The sequence below is a fragment of the Cebidichthys violaceus genome, unplaced genomic scaffold, assembly GCF_023349555.1.
Source record: "Cebidichthys violaceus isolate CVI_PGR_0920_01 unplaced genomic scaffold, fCebVio1.0.p SCAF_2, whole genome shotgun sequence".
Lineage (NCBI taxonomy): Eukaryota > Metazoa > Chordata > Actinopteri > Perciformes > Stichaeidae > Cebidichthys > Cebidichthys violaceus.
Window position 1 is genome coordinate 11814938 of NW_027176372.1, and position 21590 is coordinate 11836527.

Genomic DNA, 21590 nt, shown 5'->3' on the forward strand with positions numbered 1-21590 from the left:
CCTGCACAGTCTCTAACCTCTTTGGTTCTGGAGCTCAATGGTTGTACAAGATGTTCTCTCTTTGTCCCTTTAATCTGCTTAACTCACTCACTCAGCTCCAACAGAGAGCTTTGTAAAACTAACGTGTGGATTTCAGTGAAAGACAAATTCTTTCATTATAGGGTTTCCTGCTGGCAAAGAGTGCAAAACTTTGTACTGTGTAACCTATTTGTTCTTTCATCCATTCACTGTCCAGCAAACCTAAGGCTGTATGTGGCAGATTTTATATTCATGTAATGAATTCTAAATGTTGCATAGATGGTAAATTGATTACAACACGCCACATTGTGACATTAGTCAGAGCTGATTGTGATCAGTATGGATAATGATTTACTTAAATGAGCCATCTTTATCAGGGTGTGTGTGTGTGTATGTGTGTGTGGGTGTGACACTACGTAGGTGGGTGCCCTGAGGGTATGACTTGTGCCGGGTGCTGATTGTGCTCCTGTGTCACTCCTGCGTTGTGTTGCTTTTGTCCTCCAAACTGATGAGGCAGAAAAACAGGAAGCTGGCCTTCCTGTGCACTGAAGGCAGCGGGGCAGGAGGCCGTCAGTTCAACGCAGTGGTTGTCGCCGTCCGCAAAGGCCCCCTGATCGACAGCAAAGGCAAACATCTCCCGATGTGTGTTATTACTGTAACAAACCTGCGCGCGGTTGACATCCCTCTGCCTTAAGCATGACAGGCAGTGTGGAACAGCAACACTGAGCACAAATTATTCTCTTTATGAGCTGCTGAACACATGACTGAGATCATGTTTTGGTTGCAGGCTGAGTGTATTGCCACATTGTATTGACTAATCATCCTCTCAGTGTTTTTCTATTGGAGGTAACATGTCTTTTGTTTGTCTCACACAGGCCATGTGTCCACTATCAGCAGCACTGATCAGCACTATGCTGCATTCTTCACAAACCCTCTCAATCCTTGCCCTTTGTCCAACCACATGGCCGGGGAAAAGTACATGCACCCGCACACACACACACACACACACACACACACACACACACACACACACACACACACACACACGTATTCGCAAAAGGAGCAGAGTAAATGGTGTGTGTCCTGCAGCCTTGCATAGCCAATTGCATGATCACATGGGCAGTGCAGGGCTGATATTCTGTGTTCAGGGTGACTTTGTCATGGTACACTGGGGGTTGGGGATACACAATCAGTTTATATTTAACTAAGCAGGCAGAAAAAACACAAGAAACCACAGCAATGCCGGCCTGGGGATCATATCTTCCCAAACACAGATAGGGTTTGACGTGACCCAGAAAGTGAAAATAATATAATCACTGGTAGTTGGGAGAGGTCACTGGTGAATACTTGACATTTCCAGGCATTACAGCACACTCAGTGGAATGCTGGCACTGTGTGTGGATTGAGGGGCAGGACTGTGAAGCACCTCTGGAATGAAGGTGAGGTGTGGACACAGCAATTGTACAAATCAGCTGATTGTTCTTGACACTAATCTGGATGTCTGTGTGCGCCGTCGAGCCAAACTGGTGCGACTGGTGTTACGGAATGAGGAAATAGACTCTAAATGGGAAGTGGTGTCACATAATAGCCAGGGTTTAATAACTTTTAGGATGATTCAAATGCAATTATAACTTGACCTCATTTCACTGGTTGAGTCTCCTTTTAAGTTTTCCAAACTTTGCCTGAGAGAGTGTTTGTGTGTGTGTGTGTGTGTGTGTGTGTGTGTGTGTGTGTGTGTGTGTGTGTGTGTGTGTGTGTGTGCATGTGTGTGTGTGGGGTGAGAGCGAGAGAGAGACAGAGAGACGGAGAGAGAGAGAGAGAGAGAGAGAGAGAGAGAGAGACAGAGAGAGAGAGAGAAGGGGGAGGCTGTGTCCTTGTTGTCCCACAGAAATCATGGGAGGAGTTAACAGCAAAACTTCCTCAGTCAGTGACATGCCGTCTGGGCACAAACACACATCGGCTCACACACTCTCACTGACCTACACGCTTCCTTTTCCCCGTTTCTCCTCTCCTGTGCATTCGGGCTGACAGTGGAGAATGACAGCAGTCTTGGCAGCTGTCATGAGACGCAACTCACCAGTCGAATGGTGAGACGACACACACAGAGACATAGAGATACACACATTCGGCAACGCACATGAGGAATGAAATGAGAGGGGAGAGCTGGCAGCAGCACAGAGGTGAGAGTTGTTTTTTTCTACTTTCTGTGTGATAAACTGTCTCTTATGTTTAGCAGGTTTAAAACTGCTGCACTTTGTACTTTTACCAAGTTTTTGTCAGTCAGGTATAGTCTGGACGATATAGCTGTCATGCAGTGATTGCAATTCCTTCTTCTATTTACTAGGTGCTTGATAATGAATGTTTCCAAACTCTTCTGATGGACTGATACATGAGCATCCAAGTTGTACTATGTCTTCATTCCATTAATTATACTATGATTCTACTTCCTTAATGTTTGTTTCAGTGTTGTTCAAGTGCCGCTATGCAACAGTGTGGGAATCTCCCTGCAGGGAGATCTGTCTTAGACACACAGGCATGTGAGTGAGTGAACAGGGGGTTAGTCTAAACTTAGAGTCCATAACCCCTGTCTCATATTACTCTCTGCTAACTCCTGTACCACATTTTCCAAATCTACAAACCCCGATTGTACACATACACAGTCACTAACACCTCAAACATACACCCTTTTTTTGGTCCTGTGTTTAAACACAGACAGACGCTGCTGATACCATGTGTTTCTTATTAGGTCGAATGCTATTGTCACGGACTGCTGAGTGTCACTATTGCAGTCCAGGCTTTTGATGTGTTTTCAGACTGCGTGGAGACTATAAGGTCATTTATGGTATGCGGTCATTGGACTTGGGCCTGTCATTGCAGGCAGTGAATACTGTGTTTGTAGCTTTAATCATACATATAGTGCTCGTAGGACACTTTAGTAATGCTGTTCACAGTGTGCAGTCATAGAGTCACTCTTTTGGCCTTCCAGCTGACAGGAAACAATAGCTAGATCAACAGGTCTTCAGTAAAAGAGGGGAATTGACACTAATGGTGTACAGCATCGCATTGTTTTTACTGACAGTCTCTGTATGTTTTAAGGTGGATGTCACTGGGGACAACTTGTGCCCCTTGTGCAGCATTTGGTGCAAACAAAGACCTGGCATGTGACCGCACATATCGGCCTTGAGCAGTCTGCGTTTATTAGATTAGACAGAATCTGTTGCTCTATGCGAAACAAGCAGTCTAAAGAGTGTCAGGATATGCCCTGACACGCATTGGGCCTGTTTACAGCCTTCTGCCTCACAAGATGCACACGAACAGATTCAATCACGACCAGTCAGCCGACACGTAAACAAGATGAAGAGACCGGTCTCGGACAAGGATATCAGCCTCTTTGTCTCCGGCATGTCAAGCAGCGGAATGATTAGGTCACAAAGGAGGAAGAAACTTTACACATTTCTTTTCCTTGAAAATGGATTACATGCAATAACTAAACTCACACAACCATGCACAGAGCACAGGCCTATCTCACTAACGTAACACTAAATGTCTCCATCACTACAGCATCATTTTTTTAGAGAAGTTTAAAAGATGTATCTTTTAGCAATCTGTGAGTTTTTCCTTTGTTGGCTAAGCATGAAAAAAGTCTGGTTGGCTCGCATTTTGAAAATGGTAGCATTCGAGGTCATAGGCAAGGTGTGGAGTTTGAAAGAAGTGGGAATTTACTAGGCGGGGAGGGCCTCATGAAAGATGATACATAGTTGCATTATTGGAAATGTAGGTATCCAGAGTTTTGGGAATGTGACTCATATCAGGACACTGCCTCTTCAATTTTGGCTATTCTTTCTTTAATTTGTTTTACACAAGCCCCCCCTCAAAGTACAATGATAAATCCCTGGAGTATCCCTATGAAGGTTGTTCAGTAGTCAGGTCACCATTGAGAGCCAGGAGCCTTTGCAAAAAACAGATATCTGAACCCTATAAGTTTACATTTAGCGGAGCATACATACAGTCTGACGTGATCCTAACAAAAAGCGTCATGGGTGGATGAAATGCCATTAAAAAGTACTGTCAGCCCTATAGTTGTTGTGTTGCTTTAGAGACACTTAGTGGTGTAACATGTTTTTGCATTTGTGCTCTTCTATTTAACCCTCCTTTCTTGCCGTAGTTAGCCCCTTTAGTTTCTGTCTCTACAGAGAAATGCAGCAGCTAGGCTAGTTTTCTCCTTACATCTTTGGTAGCCCTTGAGAGCCTAAATCTGTATACATGTATATTCTTTGTGTGTTCTAGATCAAAATGTATGTTGTAGTTGTAGATGCCAATTACTAATAACATTTCCCCATTAACATCAATATTGAAATTAGCTTCGATGCTACTAGTCCTGCACGTCTCGTGATAATGGATATTAATTTTTCTTACGGAATAGCTAAGTTAAACAGCTACATTTTAATTGGATATTCATGTTTCTGTATATAGGCACTTTGTAAATATTGAAATTAATATTTTTAGTGTCCATTGTTTTACAAAAAAAGGAAGGATTCTAACTAAAAGCCTGTAAACAACTGATATATTTTAAAACTGATCATCTCAAGCCCCTCAATAAAACAATATACCGTTGATACAGTTTTGACAGGCTAAGCTCATGTTGTATTTCTAATTCATTATTCTATTCTTAAATATTTCCACATTAAAGGCATTGTGTTCGAGTGAAATTTTAATTATCTAGTATTATATTTATATCTCTTGATTTTAGCCAGCTTAATCTAGTTCTATTTTATAATAACTTACTATCTCTTATCATCAGTGAGTTCATGGTACTCCCAGTACTATATCATTGAAGCTGTTTGATTGGAGCTGTTTTAATGCAGATATTTCTTTAAACTGATTCTTCGCATCTTCATCTCCAAATATAAAGAAGGAGATTGTTTCTCAAGTTTGCTGCTATAGGTTGTTATACTTATCATTATGACACACCCTGAAAAAGGAACACCACACCCAACACCCAGCTTTAAAATCTGGCACTATCGGGGCATTACATTACCGCCTGGGTGACCACATTGTGCCGGATCATTACTGGCCAATTACCTAGTTTACCTCCACCAACCAAGAGGCCCCCGTCTACATTATGTGTGCTGCAGATAACATAATAATGGTACTCTGAAGGTAGCCTCTATTTCCTTCTTATGTGGTGAAAGGTCACATGAGGTCAACGAGTCTGATCTTCATAGCATACACATCCCTCTGCCTGCTGCACTCCTGTCTTCTCATCTGTGTGCCACCCGTCTGATGGCAGAGAGTCGCGTTGAACTGTGAGGTGTGGATGAACTGATCCTCGATCCATGCCACCAGGCTGCTCTCACCCCCCCAACCCACCACCCCCCTGCCTCCCCTCGCTGTGACCTTGCAGCCTGTCCCTGTGTGGCATTGCCTTACAGTGGCTCAGCAATATGTTCTCCCAGCAACACACACAAAAGACACACACACATTGTCTCTGACACACATTCTGTGCATATTTTCACTGACACACATAGGGAACACACAGGGAAGCTCTCTCTGAGGCCTGTTCCCCTCCCACCCACCCAAAACACACACACACACACACACACACACACACACACACACACACACACACACACACATATACACATACACTGATGCCAATCGCATTGAGTGCTTTGTGCATTCACTGACTTGACTGGGCAGCTACTGGAGAGAGAGAGAGAGAGAGAGAGAGAGAGAGAGAGAGAGAGAGAGAGAGAGAGCGAGAGAGAGAGGGAGGCTAGTGGGAGGAGGGAGATGGAGACAGCAAGAGACAGAGGGATTACAAAAAGAAAGCAGACCCAGACAGATAGAGGAGAAGAAGAGATAAGACTTGCAGTGGGACAGAGGGGACGCATCCAGTAAACACTAACTGGTGGAGGAGACGGAGTGAACAGGACAGGAAAGGCAATACAGAAATAGGAAGGGAAACGATGCTTGTCCAACAGAGAGGAAGAGAGTTGTTGTTATAGAGGCTGGTGAGGGTGAGGGGGTGCGCAAACTGATGGCATTGATCTCTGGGAGCTGCCGGCTCCTGGGCCAGATGGCGTCTTGTTGCTGCAGACCGCTGCTCAACTCCTGCTGCTGTGGACCGTTCCTCAAAGTCTGCCTCTCCTCCTTCACAGGTCTGTCCCGGCACGCTCTCTGCGCTGCTACTGTGCCGTCATGAGACGGACCGCTGCATTCAGATAGACAGGAGCATAGCTCTGTACACAACATGGGTAACACACTTAGCCAAGAAGGTAAAAAAAAGGGGCATGGTGTGTTAACTGTACTGTAGCAGCATGACCGTGCTCGTGTTCGACTCAAGCAGTCCTGCTGGTGCTAACTGTGCTCTGTGTTGTGGGACGGAAAAGAATAGGCTGTTGTTCTCTTCGGCCTAATGTCATGTTGCATTGTGTTGCTAAGTTATGGCCCCATTGTCTTGTTGTGAATGCTTTACGTCAAGATAATACTGTTCTGCTGTGTTCTTGCACTGACAAAGCATGTGGAAACAGAAGAAAAGCGGCATTTCAATCAAAATGATAACTTTTTTTGCTGTTGTTACCCTGTGGTTAACAGTATGCTCCTCCTTTATTTTAAATGGTGTGTGACCGTATGTCTGAAACCAATGTGACCGTGCTGACATAAAAGTGGAGGAGTCAGCTGTGTGAGCCTGGAGGTTTTCCTGAGTGTGTGTGTGTGTGTGTGTGTGTGTGTGTGTGTGTGTCATTGTACCACCCCCCCCCAAACCCTGACAAACCCTCACACTAACCAAAGGCATGTTATCATTTCCAATATCAACTGCTGCAGACAATCAATACAAGCATCTCCACATGATACCTCTTTTGTTTGTTTAATCAGTACAAAAGAAAACAGTATAAAAATTACAATCACTGTTTTACGGCTGCTCACTTGTTTCTTTCTTGGCCATGAGCAATAACCTGCTGGAGTCTCCTCCGCTGGTTGCCTGTCGACTGCTCCCAGCCAAGAAATAATCCCGCACATAACTGGAACATGGTGAATTGTTGTTTTTACACTTTGGTTTCCATAGTATAAGGTGTTCATTTGTGAGCCTAAGTGGTTCTGCTGGTAGGCTTGTTGTTTTCTTTCCGGTTGGACAGAGCTAGGCTAGCTGTTTCCTTCAATTTCCAGTGTTATGCTAAGTTAAGGTAACCAGCTGCTGACGCTAGCTACATATTTACCATACAGACCTGAAAATGATATCAATCTTCAATCTTTAGTAATTGATTAAAGGGAGCAGCAAGGGGACTAATGTGTTTTTTCATGAACTGATTAATTTCCCTATTTACAGACATCTCTCCTGCTGAACTGGATGCTCTTTGGAGGGAACCGCCATATACTCTTGGGGGAGCAAATGAACACTTCTCAGGAAATGACATCATGGCTCAAGGTAGACTATTGCGTACTGGACATCTTAATCAATCTGAAATAGTAATGTTATAGATGCTTCCATTAGTTTGGAGATCAAGTAAGAACGTGAGGCTCATTTGATCGGCGCCGCTGCCTGTGTGCTCACAAACACAGAGGAAGTGTTTGGGACATCCTCCTCGCACAATGGAACAAACCAGGGAAAGCCCGTCACCACTATACTGCAACAGCCAGCAGTTATATTCAGATCCTGTCAATGTGTTGAGATAAAGATAACTTGCTTCCTATACTACAGTCTGTGATTCTTACCTTACAGTTTGGTAAAGTTAAAACCTTAAGTATCATACTGTAGTATGAATGCTAACTTGACAAAATCAGTCTAAATAGACAGTTTAGTTGGATCACTGTACGATCAAAATACATTTCTGACTGTCTTTTACCACATGAACCCATGTGGCCTCTCAGGTCATCAGGATGCTAACTGTTCAAACTCAACATGGAGAGGCGTGATTTAGTTACTGTGCACCACAGAGCTGGAGCAAACACCTAGAGGATATTAGACTTGCACCAACTTTGACCACCATTAAATCCACATTAAAAACCTCTATGTTCTGCACTGCCTTTGACTGAACCTACTCACCATGAAACATCTTGCCCTCCTATCTAGTATTTGTCTCTCTGTATAACTTTTAAAAGGCTTCTATTAGCTTTTTAATGTGTATCATTCACTTCTTTTCTTTTAATTTTAATGTATAACGTAAAACAATTTCAGTTGCAGTTGTGTATGAAAGTGGTACAAAAATAAACTTGCCTTGCTTATAAAAGACACTTCCTGATAATATCCTCAGGTCAGGAACCGCTGCTCTAATTTGTGGCTTCAACCAAATGTACCATATGACTACATACTGATGTGTTTCCTTAAATGATTGCCATCTTGTGTCATCTAGTAACATTTCCAAATAAATCTCTGTGACAGTCTGAGGCTTGTATTGTAATTGCAGTTTACTCTGAACAGCCCATTTGATGAAATTGTTTCTACCTACTAGACACCTGTCTTTATCACACAAAAACTCTAAAAACAATATGTTGTTCAGGACACACTGGTGGAACTGACACTGGACCCAGCAGCTTTTCTCCTGACTTTGTTTCCTCTTTCAGATGCAGCCGAGGAGGACGACGGTCCAGTGGTGGAGTCAGGTGAAGGAGGGGTGGAGCCTGACGGCTACTGGAAGAAGAAAGAGGCCTTAAGAGGAAGTACTATGTCACTGGGAGAGAAATTCTCCTCAGGTACATTTAATGACTCGTAGTATGTTTCTACTTAATTCTAGCTTTTGCATTAGCCAGTCTAAACTGGTTACATTTTATACACGGAAACATTTCCCATGCGTTATATGTATGCATACTGATGAGGCATATTTCCCTACTAATGTTTTACTCACTCAGCAGTTTAGCTCCATCTATCACATTCCCCCAGGTTCTTCCACTCAAATGGATTTAAAAGGCCATGCTGAGAGTCCAGTAAGAGGCCTAATAGCTTTGTTATTCCCCCGGTGAATAACTCGCAGAGCATCACGCTGGAATATGAGCTCTTGTAGAAAATCTTTAATGAACTCTTGAAAGTTTTGCCTCTCCCTAGATATTTTCCCTTTTGCTCTGTGACTTCAGGCGAGAAAATGCACCAATGTATCTTTGCGAGTGTGATAAATTAGAAATATCATTATAAAGACATTAGTTGTTTCTTCCTTTAATTCTGGCAGATGATAATTATCTTGCTCTCTATGCACATTTTTCTTCTAAGCCTGTTTACAATGGATTTGCTTGTATTCAATATTATTCCACAAGAAGAAACGTTCTAATCTAGAAGTGATTGATCACAGCACTCCTCTTGTCTTTTGCCTAGAAATTGAGCTGCTGTTCACTGGGCGGAGGCGCTCCAGTGAGGATCCTGACCGGGCCCTCCAGGAGGCGCTGCGCACCCGACTCCGAGTGGTGGAGAGCAACAGCCAGGATGTCATCCAGCTCTTTAAAGTGAGTGACAGTCAGACCTGACAATGCAGACATCCCCTAGGCATTAATGTGCTACTCAGACCTTCTCATAATGAAGACAAAGATGCATTACGATATGATCAGAGTCCATATAATGCAACACGATACATCGTGCCGTTTATGTTTTGTGCACTTAATAGAAATGGATTCTGTTATTGAAACATGAGACTTTGTTTCTGCAGGACTTGTCCGCACGTCTGGTGTCGGTCCACGCTGAGAAGGATAGCTTCGTACTCACATTCAAGACCGTGGAGGAAATCTGGAAGTTTTCTACTTACCTAGCATTAGGTAAGCAGCTATGACCATTTGAGATCTCAAAGGCCCTGTTTTCTCAATCAGGTCCGACATCAACACATCATTTGTGTTTGGTCGGAAAAAGGTGATGCACTTTTGGCACCAATCAGGATTTAGCAAACGTTTGAGTCAGAATCGGATGACATTCGTGGCATTGTTTCTGTATGTTGCTAGGCCACAGTCACTCACATATGAACAAACCACACCCTAATAGTCCAAAAAGAAGCTCGACGGGTTGTGTTTTTGAGTGTTCAACTAAAGATTTTTTTTAAAACTGATGTTATAGAGAAAAACATTTGAGAAGCACCTGAAAACACAGTTTTCAGGTGCTTCTCAAACACACAAATGCACCTTTGCTTTACATATTTGTTCCCCTATTTATGCATTTATTGTGCTTATTATCATCAAAAGGTATTGTTGGTGAGCATGCAGTGATAGCAGCATAAATAACATCAGTAGTATTTGTATCTAAGCTGCATGTGCTCTGTCCCAGGTTATGTGGCTCGCTGCTTGGAGAACTTCCTGTGTGATCAGTCCTTCTGGCTGGACCCAGAGCTGCTCAGCGATCTGCAGATCAATGTCACCGTGGACGAGGAACGACTGGCCACCCTCTACCTGGGACTGTTACTTCAGGAGGGTGAGTAATGTTGTGCTCTGGCACTTTATGGAAGCTCAGTCAGCGTTTTAAGAACGTAAAACATTAAGAGAGTGCAAACTGAGGAATAAAATGTAGTTCATAAACTGTTTGCTAAAATTGACACTTTGGTAGTTTAACAGACAAACTGAACCGTATCTTTTGCCCTTTTGGCCACTAAATTCTCTCTGTGAAAACTCTGACTATTTGAAGTATTTTTTGTCAGAAGCCTCTTAAATCTTGTCACTCTACTTATTTAGTAACCAACTTTGGCTGTCATTTGATCCCATTACTTTAAATCCATTTTCACTGACCCCAATTAACTCTATGAAAGCCTCAGAAATATACTGCCACATATGACTTTGGACAAATTATAGTGATGGCCTCTTTATTGTCACCTTATGTGCCTCACTTTGTAGAGCCAATGTTTAATACACATAAATTAAGAAAAAGCTGGACATCAGTGAAATTTTGCAATTTGCTAAATACGCATTATAAACTAAGTCAGTGTCGTGCTACAGCATCACCATTATACTACTACCCTACAAGAATGTATATTGATTTCCTCCGGCCTGGTCGACACAAACATTCTCTTGAACATTTCCCCCCAGGAAAAAAGCTTTACGGAAATGTACAATAAAACTGCAACGCTGGCAAATAGTGGTGAGAATTACATTAACTTAATAGGGGGAGGATATAAAACATCCATCATTTGCAAGTGACTGAATGAGGGCGCCCTGTAAGCTATAGCACTTTTGCTGATTTCTGAACTTATGTGTGGTCACTTTTGTCAACACGAAGAGTCCTGTGTCTGGATTCACACATGCTTTTGTTCTCTCTTTTGCAGGCTCCTTCTTCGCGAAGGCGCTGTTCACAAGAAGTGATCAGGATGAGGACGACGAAGACCAGCTGTCGTTCAAAAAGAATGATTTGCTGATGGTGAGGGACACGGGGCAGGACAGCATGTGGGAGGGCACCATGCTCTCCACAGGAAAACACGGCCTGGTGCCAGTCAACGCCATGCAACCGCTGCCGTACCCCTTCTATCAGTGAGTCAGCCCGTGTTCCTCAAACGAGCGACGGCTGTTACCAATGCCTACATTTGCAATGTCAGCGAAAGTGTGATCAACTTGTTCTCTTGTCAAGGCTTTTGGCTGAATGAGCAAAGCAGCAATACAGACGTTGGACATGAGTTAAACTATACTTCCTGTTTGGTCAGGTGGTTTCTGAGGAACTACCCGGGCAATGTTGGATGCTCGCCAGCAGAAAAGGAACCATTTGAACATGCTATCGGTAAGTATAGTTCACACATTATGCACACAGTGTCACACTCACATATAGTATACTGAACTCAGGTGCAGCTACTTCAATGAAAAAGCTTTTAAAACCCCTCCTGTACTCCAGCACCAAACAGCAGACAGACAAAGTTAGAGACCAGCTGGTGAACATAGTGGAGCATTTGGAGCCAGATATTTCCCTCAAGAGTTTCTGGAGACCAAATCAGAGCTAAACGGGGAGTCAATATTGGACTTAAATTTATCAGGTGGACACAAACATGACACCAAATGAATGCAAACGTTGCTTAATGTCTGCTGTGTAAATAGGCAACGGCTTGGGAACACATTGGCCATAAAGCACTTTATAGAGAGACACCCCCAAGTTGCCAGTGGTATTTGTAGCAGGGATTGTTTTTTTTAAAGGAATTTCACTACTCATCCAAAGTCAGGCTGACTCTGGACACTTTTTGTGTGTCTGGACACAGTCTGATGACACATATGTATTTTGTTGAATGCTGACATCAGCTTAGTTTAATTCCTGGATTTATATTGTATGAAATCAAGTAGAGGTCAGGAAATACATTGTGGCCAGTCTGAATGTGTAGTGTAGTTTAACAAACATTTAACAAAAATTAAACACAACACTTTTGTTTTTGCTCCCATTTTTCAGGAGTTGAAACAAAAGATGTATGACTTTGTTCTGTACTCACAAAAGACTTATTTTAGCTCAAATTCTGTTCACAAATGCGGTAAAATCCGTGTTAGTGAGCACTTCTACTCCATTCACCTGACAGGTGTGGGACATCAAGATGCTGATTAAACAGCATGATTATCACACAGGTGTGCAATGGGCTGGTCACATTAACACAAGATGTCACAGTTTTGAGATAGTGTGCCGTTTGGCATGGCAGGTTACACCTTAATCAGCATCTTGATGTCCCACACCTGTCAGGTGGAGGGATTAAACGTTCTCATTAACACAGATTTAAACAAGTTTGAGAGAAATAAAACTTTTGTGTGCATTGAAAAAGTATTTTGGGTAGTAATATATATTTGTTCAGTGTACATAAAGTTTTAGCTTAAGTTTTATATTGTGTTTGCGAAGTCAGCAATTTTACTGTCTAAGAAGACAGAGGATAATATCAAACCCACTTCCTATTTACCGGAATACTGCAGCAGTGCACAGCCACAGTGGATCAATACTAATTTGTTTATGCATAGTAGCTTCAACCTCTATGCACTTGTGAAAAGCATTCAACCTTTCTCGTTTTATATCCGGTCAATTATTTGGCACAATATAAAAAATACATATAAGAGTATAAAGATGTACAGTATCATCATACTCATGGTCAGACACTGTTCTTACATATTGACCTCAAAACCTCTGAAGTCTGCTGCTCGTCCTCACCCTGTTCTCCTGATCAAATACCTCAGTGACCGGTTCCTGTGTAGCAGTGGTTGACTACAGTCCAGTGGGCTCGGAGGAACTTCAGCTGAGTCAAGGTGACATTGTGGAGATCCAGGGTCTACTAGTCCGAGGCCTGGATGTGTTCATAGCAACGCACTCTTCCACGGGTCACACTGGTTTTGTGCACAAGGCCCATGTCAAGCCTCTGGACACCATACCCCTGTAAGAAGATCCATTCCTTCTAGTTGTATAAGGCTTGGCGCAACTTAAACTTACTGGTCAGATGATGTTGTGCGTCATTTAAAGCACTTTATCTCTTGTTTATAGTCTTGTGCTAATCTTTCGTTGAAATCCTGTTTAGTATATCTGCAGTCTGGTGGGGGTGGGATGGGGTGAGGAGGCAGCAGAAGTGATAATGCTGCCTTTGTTCCCCACACACAGAGACAGACGGTTAGTCTTTCTGACTGCGGAGGAGAGGGCCAGCCTCGCTCAGGTCAACCCCTGTAGCTCTGAGCCAAGTGACAGCGGCCTGCTGGAGAGGCTCTTCTCGTCTGACATCAGCTCTGTGTACAGGCTAGGTAAAGAAACCACTGGGCTGATCAAGTGTCTTGTGTTTTTTGGGTGGGGGAAAGAGAAGGGGTGGTGCCATAACTGAAATATAGGACTTGTTTGGTTTGGTGTGCAGCTCCTGTTTGTTTCCTTAAGAAGTTTCCATCTCTATCCCCATCTGGAAAATTGACGCTTGTATTGATTTACCTTGTTTCAGACAGACTGGATGAGACGGACTTCCTGTACATCAGAAACCGGCCAAAACATGGTAATGCTCTACAGTTTATAGTGGAAATCAGCTGTTCATACGCTCAATGCACTAACACAACTCATACATGATATAACTTATATCAATACTTGTCCTCTTCCCAGATCATAAGGTTCCTGCAAGCACCCGTCAGAGTGTCATGTCAGAGAAAAGTGGAGGGACTCCCCCCTACCAGTCTTCTCCTCGCACTTCTGTCTCCCTTTCCTCCCCTCGCCTGTCCTTCTATCAGTCCCACAATGCTCTGCCACGCGAGGGAGAGCGCCTGTCCTTCACTCTGGACGACACATTCAGGGAGATGGACGAGTTCCAGGAAGACCCACCTCTCTTCCTGGAGGAGAACAGCTGGGAGGGGGAGGACTCCGAGTTCAGTGACCCCACACTGTCCCTGCTCAACCATGAACACTTCCAGGTCTGCAGAGTCCCAGTTTATTCACTGATTCCTTTGTTACAGGGCCAAACACAGAAGCAAAGTAACAGACAACGGGCGTTTTTGTTTCTGTCTTGTTTTCTATGTTATGTCTATGGCAGCTAATAGAAGCAAATGTCAAGAAATGTAGGTTCACATTTTCAGGTCTATAAAACAGTCACAACTTGATGGTAAAAATGCAAAAAAAAGGAAGTAAGCAGTTTCTCTGTGTTGCTTTATTGCACGATGAGGCATGGAATTAGTCTGAAGTAAATATATTAACAATGTACCTGTGTGCACCATAGCACCATCATCATTTGATTGTTATTGGCTTGTTATTTCTCTTTTCATGTGCCAAAAAAAAAAATGGGGTTGACGCAAATTTAACAAATCATGTGGTCATGTAGGTTGATTAATGTAGCTCATCAACACAACTCTGATCACTAATAGCATTTGGCTATCATATGTGAATTCATTTGTCAGCGTTTTCATTATTTTTACTTGTGGCTATCCCATTAACTCTTTTTACCAAACACATTTGTTCTAGGAGGACTTCCTGCCGCTGTACGACCTGCAGTATTCCTTCCTGTGGGTGACCTTCAGTGGAAAGACTGAAGACGAGCTATTGGGGCACCTAGAGAGTGTCAGGGAGAGCGCCAAGAGGATGGGCTTGGACTGGGCACATCGACGGGCGTGCTTCCTCCTGGGAAGACTCTGTGCCCGGAAGCTAAAGTTCTCCCAGGTTTGTGCTTCTTTTCTAGCACTGATATGTGTGTTGTGGACATATCAATATGCTTTATTCCTCCTTAAAGAGACCCGCAATATACAGAACATTATAAACTGTATGTTCATATATATTTCCTCAGGCTCGTGTGTACTATGAGGAGGCTCTCAGTGTTCGTGTGGACAGTTTCTCTGACACGCCGCTCCTCGTCGCTCTCTACACAAACCTCACCGCTGTCTACCTGAAGCAGCGAATGACGGAGAAGCTGCCCCAGACTCTGGAGAAGGCCTGCGCCCTGCTCCTCTGTCTCCCCTGCCACACCTTCACTTCCACGGACGAGGTTGAGCTGCTGCAGCTGCTCCTGAGGAGATCGGTGGTGATGGGGGACAAACACCTGGAGGCTCGCGTCTGCTACCTCGTCTCCAGCCTCTTCCTGCTTCGCAGGAAGACAGATGACGCCCTCCCCTTTGTTGAGCGACTCCAGTTCCTCTCGGTGACGCTCTCTGCCGCCGAGGAGCGTCCCATAGTTCCTTTGGACCTCAACTGGCTCTTGAGCTGGCTCTATCATCGTAAATACATGCCTTACTTAGCGCTGGCCTCTCTGAGCCTGGACTCAAGACAGGACCACTCCCTCCACGACTCTTTCCAGAGGATTGAGTTGTTTATCAGGAACTCTGTTCGCCTGAACACATGCTGGAAGGAAGGAACCTCCCTGCTCCCTGCCCAGATTGTGATTTACCTTCAGCAGGCCCTGATTACAGCAGAGCAAGGGAAGGACATGAAGACCCAGAGGGACCTGTGTCAGGGCTTAGCCACTGTTTACCTGCAGTACGACGCTTTAGATAAGGCGGTGCTCTGTGCTCAACAAGCTGTGGAGACAGGAGGCCATATCAGTGAGGAGGAGGGCTTTGAGGCCTCTGTGCTGCTCGGGTGGCTGCTGGTGTTGACGGGCCAGGCTGAGAGGGCCCTGAGTGTCCTGCAGCCTCTGCTCACATCACTCCAGGTACAGCAAACAACACCATTCACCTGGATAAATGTTGTAGAAGCGATTGGTTTGAAATGTCAGTTTACCTCCTCCTCTGTATGAATATCATGTGTAATCTCTCCAGGGCACAGACAGTCCCACACAGCGAGGAGTGATCCACAACCTCTTGGCTCTTTGTCTGAGGCGGCAGGGTCGCATCCCAGAGGCAGGCTGGCATCTCCACTCTGCCTTGGTGATCTCCAGGGAAAGTGGAAACCAGAGGAACCAGGCCCTGGCACTGGCCAACCTGGGCTGCCTGGCACTGGATGTGGGGGCACCTTTGGTGGCAGAACGCTTCTTGGTCAGGTCAGACATCAGTGTTGTCTTTTCCCCCAGGGAACTTAACAAATGTAGAAAGAGTTTACTAAGAGTTATTTATCGTGCTGCTGATTGCGTTCCCAGATCCCTGCGTCTTTTTCTGGAGCTCTGGGAAAGCCCTGTCGACGAGGAGCATGTTCAGACCTACCTTTGGCTGGGGCGGAGCTACAAAGACAGGAGGAAGAGTCAGGACAGCAGAGCCTGTTATGAAATGGGGCTACTAATTGCACTTCATGCCAGAAACTTACACAGTGAGTACAAGTTAACATATTAAAGGAATACTCGGCCCTATTCACTTTCTTGCCAAAAGTTGAGCTTTTTATTGTAAAAGGTAAGAACGGAATCAGTGAATCTGGTATACATTTCCTTTGTTTAGGTTTAAGTCTGAGGAGCCTCCATGTTGTTGTACACTTTAGTGTACATTTGGAGATGTACATTCCATACAACTTGATTGGTTGATGCCTTTACATGCGGTGCGAAAGAGACATGTTACTGTTGAAAACTAAACTTTTCAGTGCCCCTGGTGGTCACATTATGGAACTGTTTCAAAACATAGAAATGTATCTGTGATTATCTAAAGTTTGCTTATTACATTACATTACATTACAGTCATTTAGCAGATGCTTTTATCCAAAGCGACTTACAATAAGTGCATTCAACATTGGTAATCAAAAGAACTACTAGTCACCAGAAGTCATAAGTACATTTCCTTTTCCAAACAAGCATCTAAGAGCATGAAGCAGAGCATAACTCAGAGCCAAAGTACAGTGCAGAAACAACGAAAAACAGTAAGTGCAAAAAAAAGTAATACGAATACAATAAGTGCAACAAGCTAGTATGAATACAGTAAGTGCTAAGTGGAAGACTCAGGGTAGCACTTCCTAATATCAGCCGTGCTAATTGTACAGTAAAGGTCCAACTTTATATAGTTCTTATTCAGTGTCACATACATATCACAGGGTATTTAGTGTCAGCAGCAACAGCTAACATACTTGCGGTATTTAAAGGTCGGATGGTGGTGGCCAAGGTGCTGAGTCGTGTGTATGCTGACATGCTGCTGTATGGCCAGAGTATCGTCTACTATGAGCACTGTGTGTCGGTATCCAGAGAGCTGAAGGACAAGAGACTGGAGGGAGAGTATCTGGAAATCCTCAGCAGCCTCTACCTCACGCTCAACACCGAAAGGTAAGTTTCTGCCTCTCCTTCGCTCTCGCTCTTATTCTCTATCCATCTCTTCAACAACGTCTTTGGTTTCTGACCAAAACAGTCTCAATTCTGGATTGCAGGTCATCTCGTAAATCTCTGGACTACACCAAGCAGAGCCTGAGGATTTCTATTGATTTGGGCAAGAGAGAGGAAGAGTCAGAGACCTGGCTGCAGGTGGGACGCATCTATTACCTCATCCAGGAGGACGAACTAGCTGACATGTACCTGCAGGTGAGTCACTGTTTTTTTCTTTTGCTCTTGTATGTATGTAAACACAACACTTATTTTGGAAAAACTTCTAATGATAAATCGGGAGAAGAGTTTTGTTCACAAATTCAAAGAAAATAATGAAGTCTTCAAATGATTCAAAGTTGTCCTGCTCTATTTTATTTTGCTTGCAAGGGAAAGATGCACCACAGCCACCTCAGTCAGTGTCTGTGGTGAAAAGTTCAACTTCGTACAAGATACCAAACCATTTTATGCACACATGAGTTCACACCCTGGGATAAATCATAGACAAGGAGTAGATGTTCTCGTGCCCTGGCTATCGTTCTTATCTAAACACATGCCAAGTGTGTTTACTGGGAATCAGTGATGGTTTATGGTCTGTCTTCAACTTGCCAGACACTGTGTCTTCACTTCCTCTGTCCGAAGTGGGAGTGTGTGACCAGCCGTGAGAAACAAGACACTGTGTTCAATAAAACTGATTAACTACTTCTATAGGACTGCTGTGTTATGTCAGTATTTGTGTTCCTTACTTTCCCTTTCAGTTGTACATCTTTTAAAACATTTCATGATATGAGAATATATTTTTCCCATTACACACTTTCCTGACAATCATAGTTTAGTTTGACACGCTAATGTTCAATCAATATTGATCGACAATATGATTTGATAACTAGGCAGCAGTGAAGACAGCCCTGAGGATGAATGACCATCACTTCGCCATGAGCATCTACGAGGAGGCAGGAGACGTCTACTTTAAAGGCTGCAGGAACCGAATGGCTTCATTGCCTTTCTACAGGGTAAGAGGATGCAAAACAAAGCTGCAATGTCATGGTGCAGTATTTCCCATAATACACGCTGACACTTTTATTTTGATTCCATTAAATGTTTTTCTTTTAAATCAGTGGAACCGCTGATCTCATTTTACGAAAATTCTCTGTGTTTGTTTTGCAGGATGGCAGTCTGCCATTTGCACGGAGCATCCATGACATCCATTCAGAGTTCCGTTTGTTGAGTAAACTGACAGAGCTGTTAATGAACCAGGGAGAGCAGGAGGAGGCTCTACAGTATGCAACACTGGCTGTTCAGATCGCTGGCAAAGCAGGTAGACAGAGGTCAAGCGTGGCCAAGAACCTGTGCCTCATGATCACTTTTAACGATAATGTAGAACCAATTTGTTAACACGGAACGTTGTTGTTTTTCCTCAGGTGTGCATGTGAATGAGAGGACAGCCTACCACCGGCTGGCTACAGTCTACTACAACCTGCAGCAGTACGAGTTGGCAGAAAACTACTACCTCAAGTCACTGTCCCTCTGTCCGCCCGCCCTGCAGGACCCCATGGAGGCTCGCTACTACACCAAGGTGTACTGCAGACTGGGCAATCTCACGCTACACAAACTGAAGGTACACAAGCCAACTATATTTCTGTGTTTGCATTTGCATGAGCAAACAGAATATATACATTATACATATAGACATATACACTTTTTTTTACGATTTGAGGAAATCGGGAAATTAACTGTCAAAAACTGATGTCATTACTGAAAGTTAGGCAATTGTTTTATCACAATAATAACAAGCTGACACAATATTTTAGAACCTAGAGTTCCTACAAGTGAAAGTGTAGCCAGCCAGTGTCTTAATAGAAGAGGCTTCAGATATTGGCAGAGCAACAGTTGCCTTTACCTTTATCTGGTATCCTTTTCACAGAATATGTCGCCAATCAAAATCCAGCCGACAAATAAGAAAAGATAATATATACAGTATTTATTAAAATGAGACCTCTGCTCTTTGCACTCTCCCCAGGATTCTTTCGACGCAGTGGGCTACTTCCATTTGGCTCTGGCAGCGGCCCTGGAGGACCAAGCTAACCCAGAGGCTCTGTATGTGGTGTACATGAAGCTGGCCGAGATCCACGGCAACCACATGCCCGATGCTCAGCTGTGCCGAGAATACAGAGACAGAGCCCAGAGTCTGAAGAGAGTTCTGGCTGGAGAGGAAGGCGCTGCTGTTGGAGAGGAGAACATGAAGGATGCAGTCACGGAGCCGGGCCAAAAGAAGGACGAGGATTCTGGTGCTGATATGGAGCGTACGGAAAGTTTGCTGAAGACAAACTGCATTTTCACTTCACCTGAAAATGAAAAATGTGAAGATAACTTGCTTCCAAGAACTGGTATAATTCACAGAGACACGGAGGATGGATATTCAGACACTAATATTGGAGATAATCACAAAAATCTTGATGCAGATGGCCCTCTTGTGGACGCCTTTGAGACAGAAACCGTCGCCAGTCACTCTTACAGTGACAGTATTTTCACTGAGTCATTTGATACAGCCAAGGAGCAGATCTCAGACTCCAGCAGCTCCACTGACACTTTACAAACTCACCAGAATCAAACAGATGGGAAAGACTTTGACACTGACTACCACACGCCCAGTCAGTTACCTGATAATCACAAAAGTGACATCACAAGACACACAGATTCAGATATTCAGGACGAACAAAACAACCCCTAAAGAAACGGATGTGCATGCAGATCCAAGTAAAAAAGATGTCAGTCTTGTGGACAATCGGTCTGTTACTGACCGAACAGAGACTGTTGGCATAGACACTGATGAAGCTGTAAGTTTGGACGACTACACAGAGAAATTAGATAAATGTGAAACCAGTGACACACACGGTGAACAGGCGGGCTCGATGACGTCTACACACAGTCTCTGAGTGGCATATTATGTTCTTCACTGACATTTCCTGCTTCTGGTCACATGTTTCTTGACCAGCACATTGACTCCAACGTTCCAGCCACATGGCACTTATTGTAGGAAAGACGACGTCAATAAATTAAGTTTTCAGAGCATTAGTGGCTCTAAAGCATGTGCCTTTTTGTATAATACATTCTGTGGTTATTGCAGTTTACTGTGCCTGTTGTATGTTTTCTAAATGTACGTTTTTGTATCTCTGGTAGATATGACCTAAACATAAAGAATGTTATTTTGATGTCTGAGTGTTTATTTGTGCTTTTGTCTATTTAAATATGGGAGAAACACATGGCCTTGAGGTGCAAAGCACAACAACTGGAACAAATCAGAGCATAATAAATCGGAAAAAACAACGTTAGGGAAAACAAAAAATAACATATTTTTCTTACTGTCAACCAATATAATGAAAAGACCAAAACTAACTACGATTTAGTCTCAATACTTGCCACTTTGCCCAACCCGTCTGTGGCTCTCAGCTTTTTAAATCTTTGAAAAGATGTCACTAGTCACGAGTATTTTTTTTTTCTTTTCGAAAATGGTCAGTAATTTCCCAAAACAGCTGGGCATTGTAGTTGTTTAGCAGTGCTCCTTAAATAAGAGGATATGGGGCATTTGTTGGGGACTATATTCTTCTGTGGATTTAAAGACACATGGTAAGAAAGCGAGTCTTTACAGGGGAAATGACTCTAAATAAACTACAGTCCCTGTGTTCATAGTTATGAAGGAATGCATTGCAACAATGTGGCTCACTGATGTGTTTTTAATAGTTTTTGGACAACAATGGGGAAGAAGAGTAAGATTTATCATGTTACTGTAGATATCAGATTTATCCTTTACAGCAAAATATACCAAAGGATTTCACTGAGTATGTAATCAATGGCACCTCATGGCTCCATCATGACCACATGACCAACCAGAATGTGGAACACAAGTCAGTTCCATTCTAGAATCCTGATGATTCTTCTCTGGAGCTTATATTACTTGACCCAGAACTCACTCTGCTCACTTGTGCCAGAAAGTTCAAC

General features: G+C 43.5%; 1 protein-coding gene across 5 annotated transcripts; it reads left to right on the forward strand.

The window, feature by feature from the left end:
* The first annotated feature begins 1958 nt into the window (after positions 1–1958).
* Positions 1959–20803, forward strand: sh3tc2 (SH3 domain and tetratricopeptide repeats 2). 5 transcript variants are annotated; one of them, XM_068714419.1, is made up of 23 exons: positions 1959–2198; positions 6180–6296; positions 7349–7447; positions 8584–8712; positions 9326–9453; positions 9654–9759; positions 10259–10402; positions 11247–11448; positions 11619–11692; positions 13111–13306; positions 13526–13662; positions 13851–13901; positions 14006–14310; positions 14855–15049; positions 15174–16034; positions 16141–16361; positions 16458–16624; positions 17381–17558; positions 17660–17810; positions 18482–18604; positions 18759–18909; positions 19013–19209; positions 19612–20803. In XM_068714419.1, the coding sequence occupies exons 2-23, from the start codon at positions 6272–6274 to the stop codon at positions 20320–20322; spliced, it is 4551 nt and encodes a 1516-aa protein (XP_068570520.1). In that variant the 5' UTR covers positions 1959–2198; positions 6180–6271; the 3' UTR covers positions 20323–20803. The 5 variants fall into 5 exon arrangements, with proteins under 5 accessions (XP_068570520.1, XP_068570519.1, XP_068570518.1 ...); XM_068714418.1 differs by lacking the exon at positions 6180–6296; XM_068714417.1 differs by lacking the exons at positions 1959–2198; positions 6180–6296 and adding an exon at positions 5625–6179.
* Positions 20804–21590: the final 787 nt, after the last annotated feature.

Excerpts from the sequence above, each read along its gene's own strand:
- sh3tc2 (XM_068714417.1), top strand. The coding sequence starts at position 6,059 with ATGGCATTGATCTCTGGGAGCTGCCGGCTCCTGGGCCAGATGGCGTCT. Across the intron at positions 6,180-7,348 it reads CTGCCTCTCCTCCTTCACAG|ACATCTCTCCTGCTGAACTG; the intron begins GTCTGTCCCGGC and ends CCCTATTTACAG. Across the intron at positions 13,663-13,850 it reads CAGCTCTGTGTACAGGCTAG|ACAGACTGGATGAGACGGAC; the intron begins GTAAAGAAACCA and ends ACCTTGTTTCAG.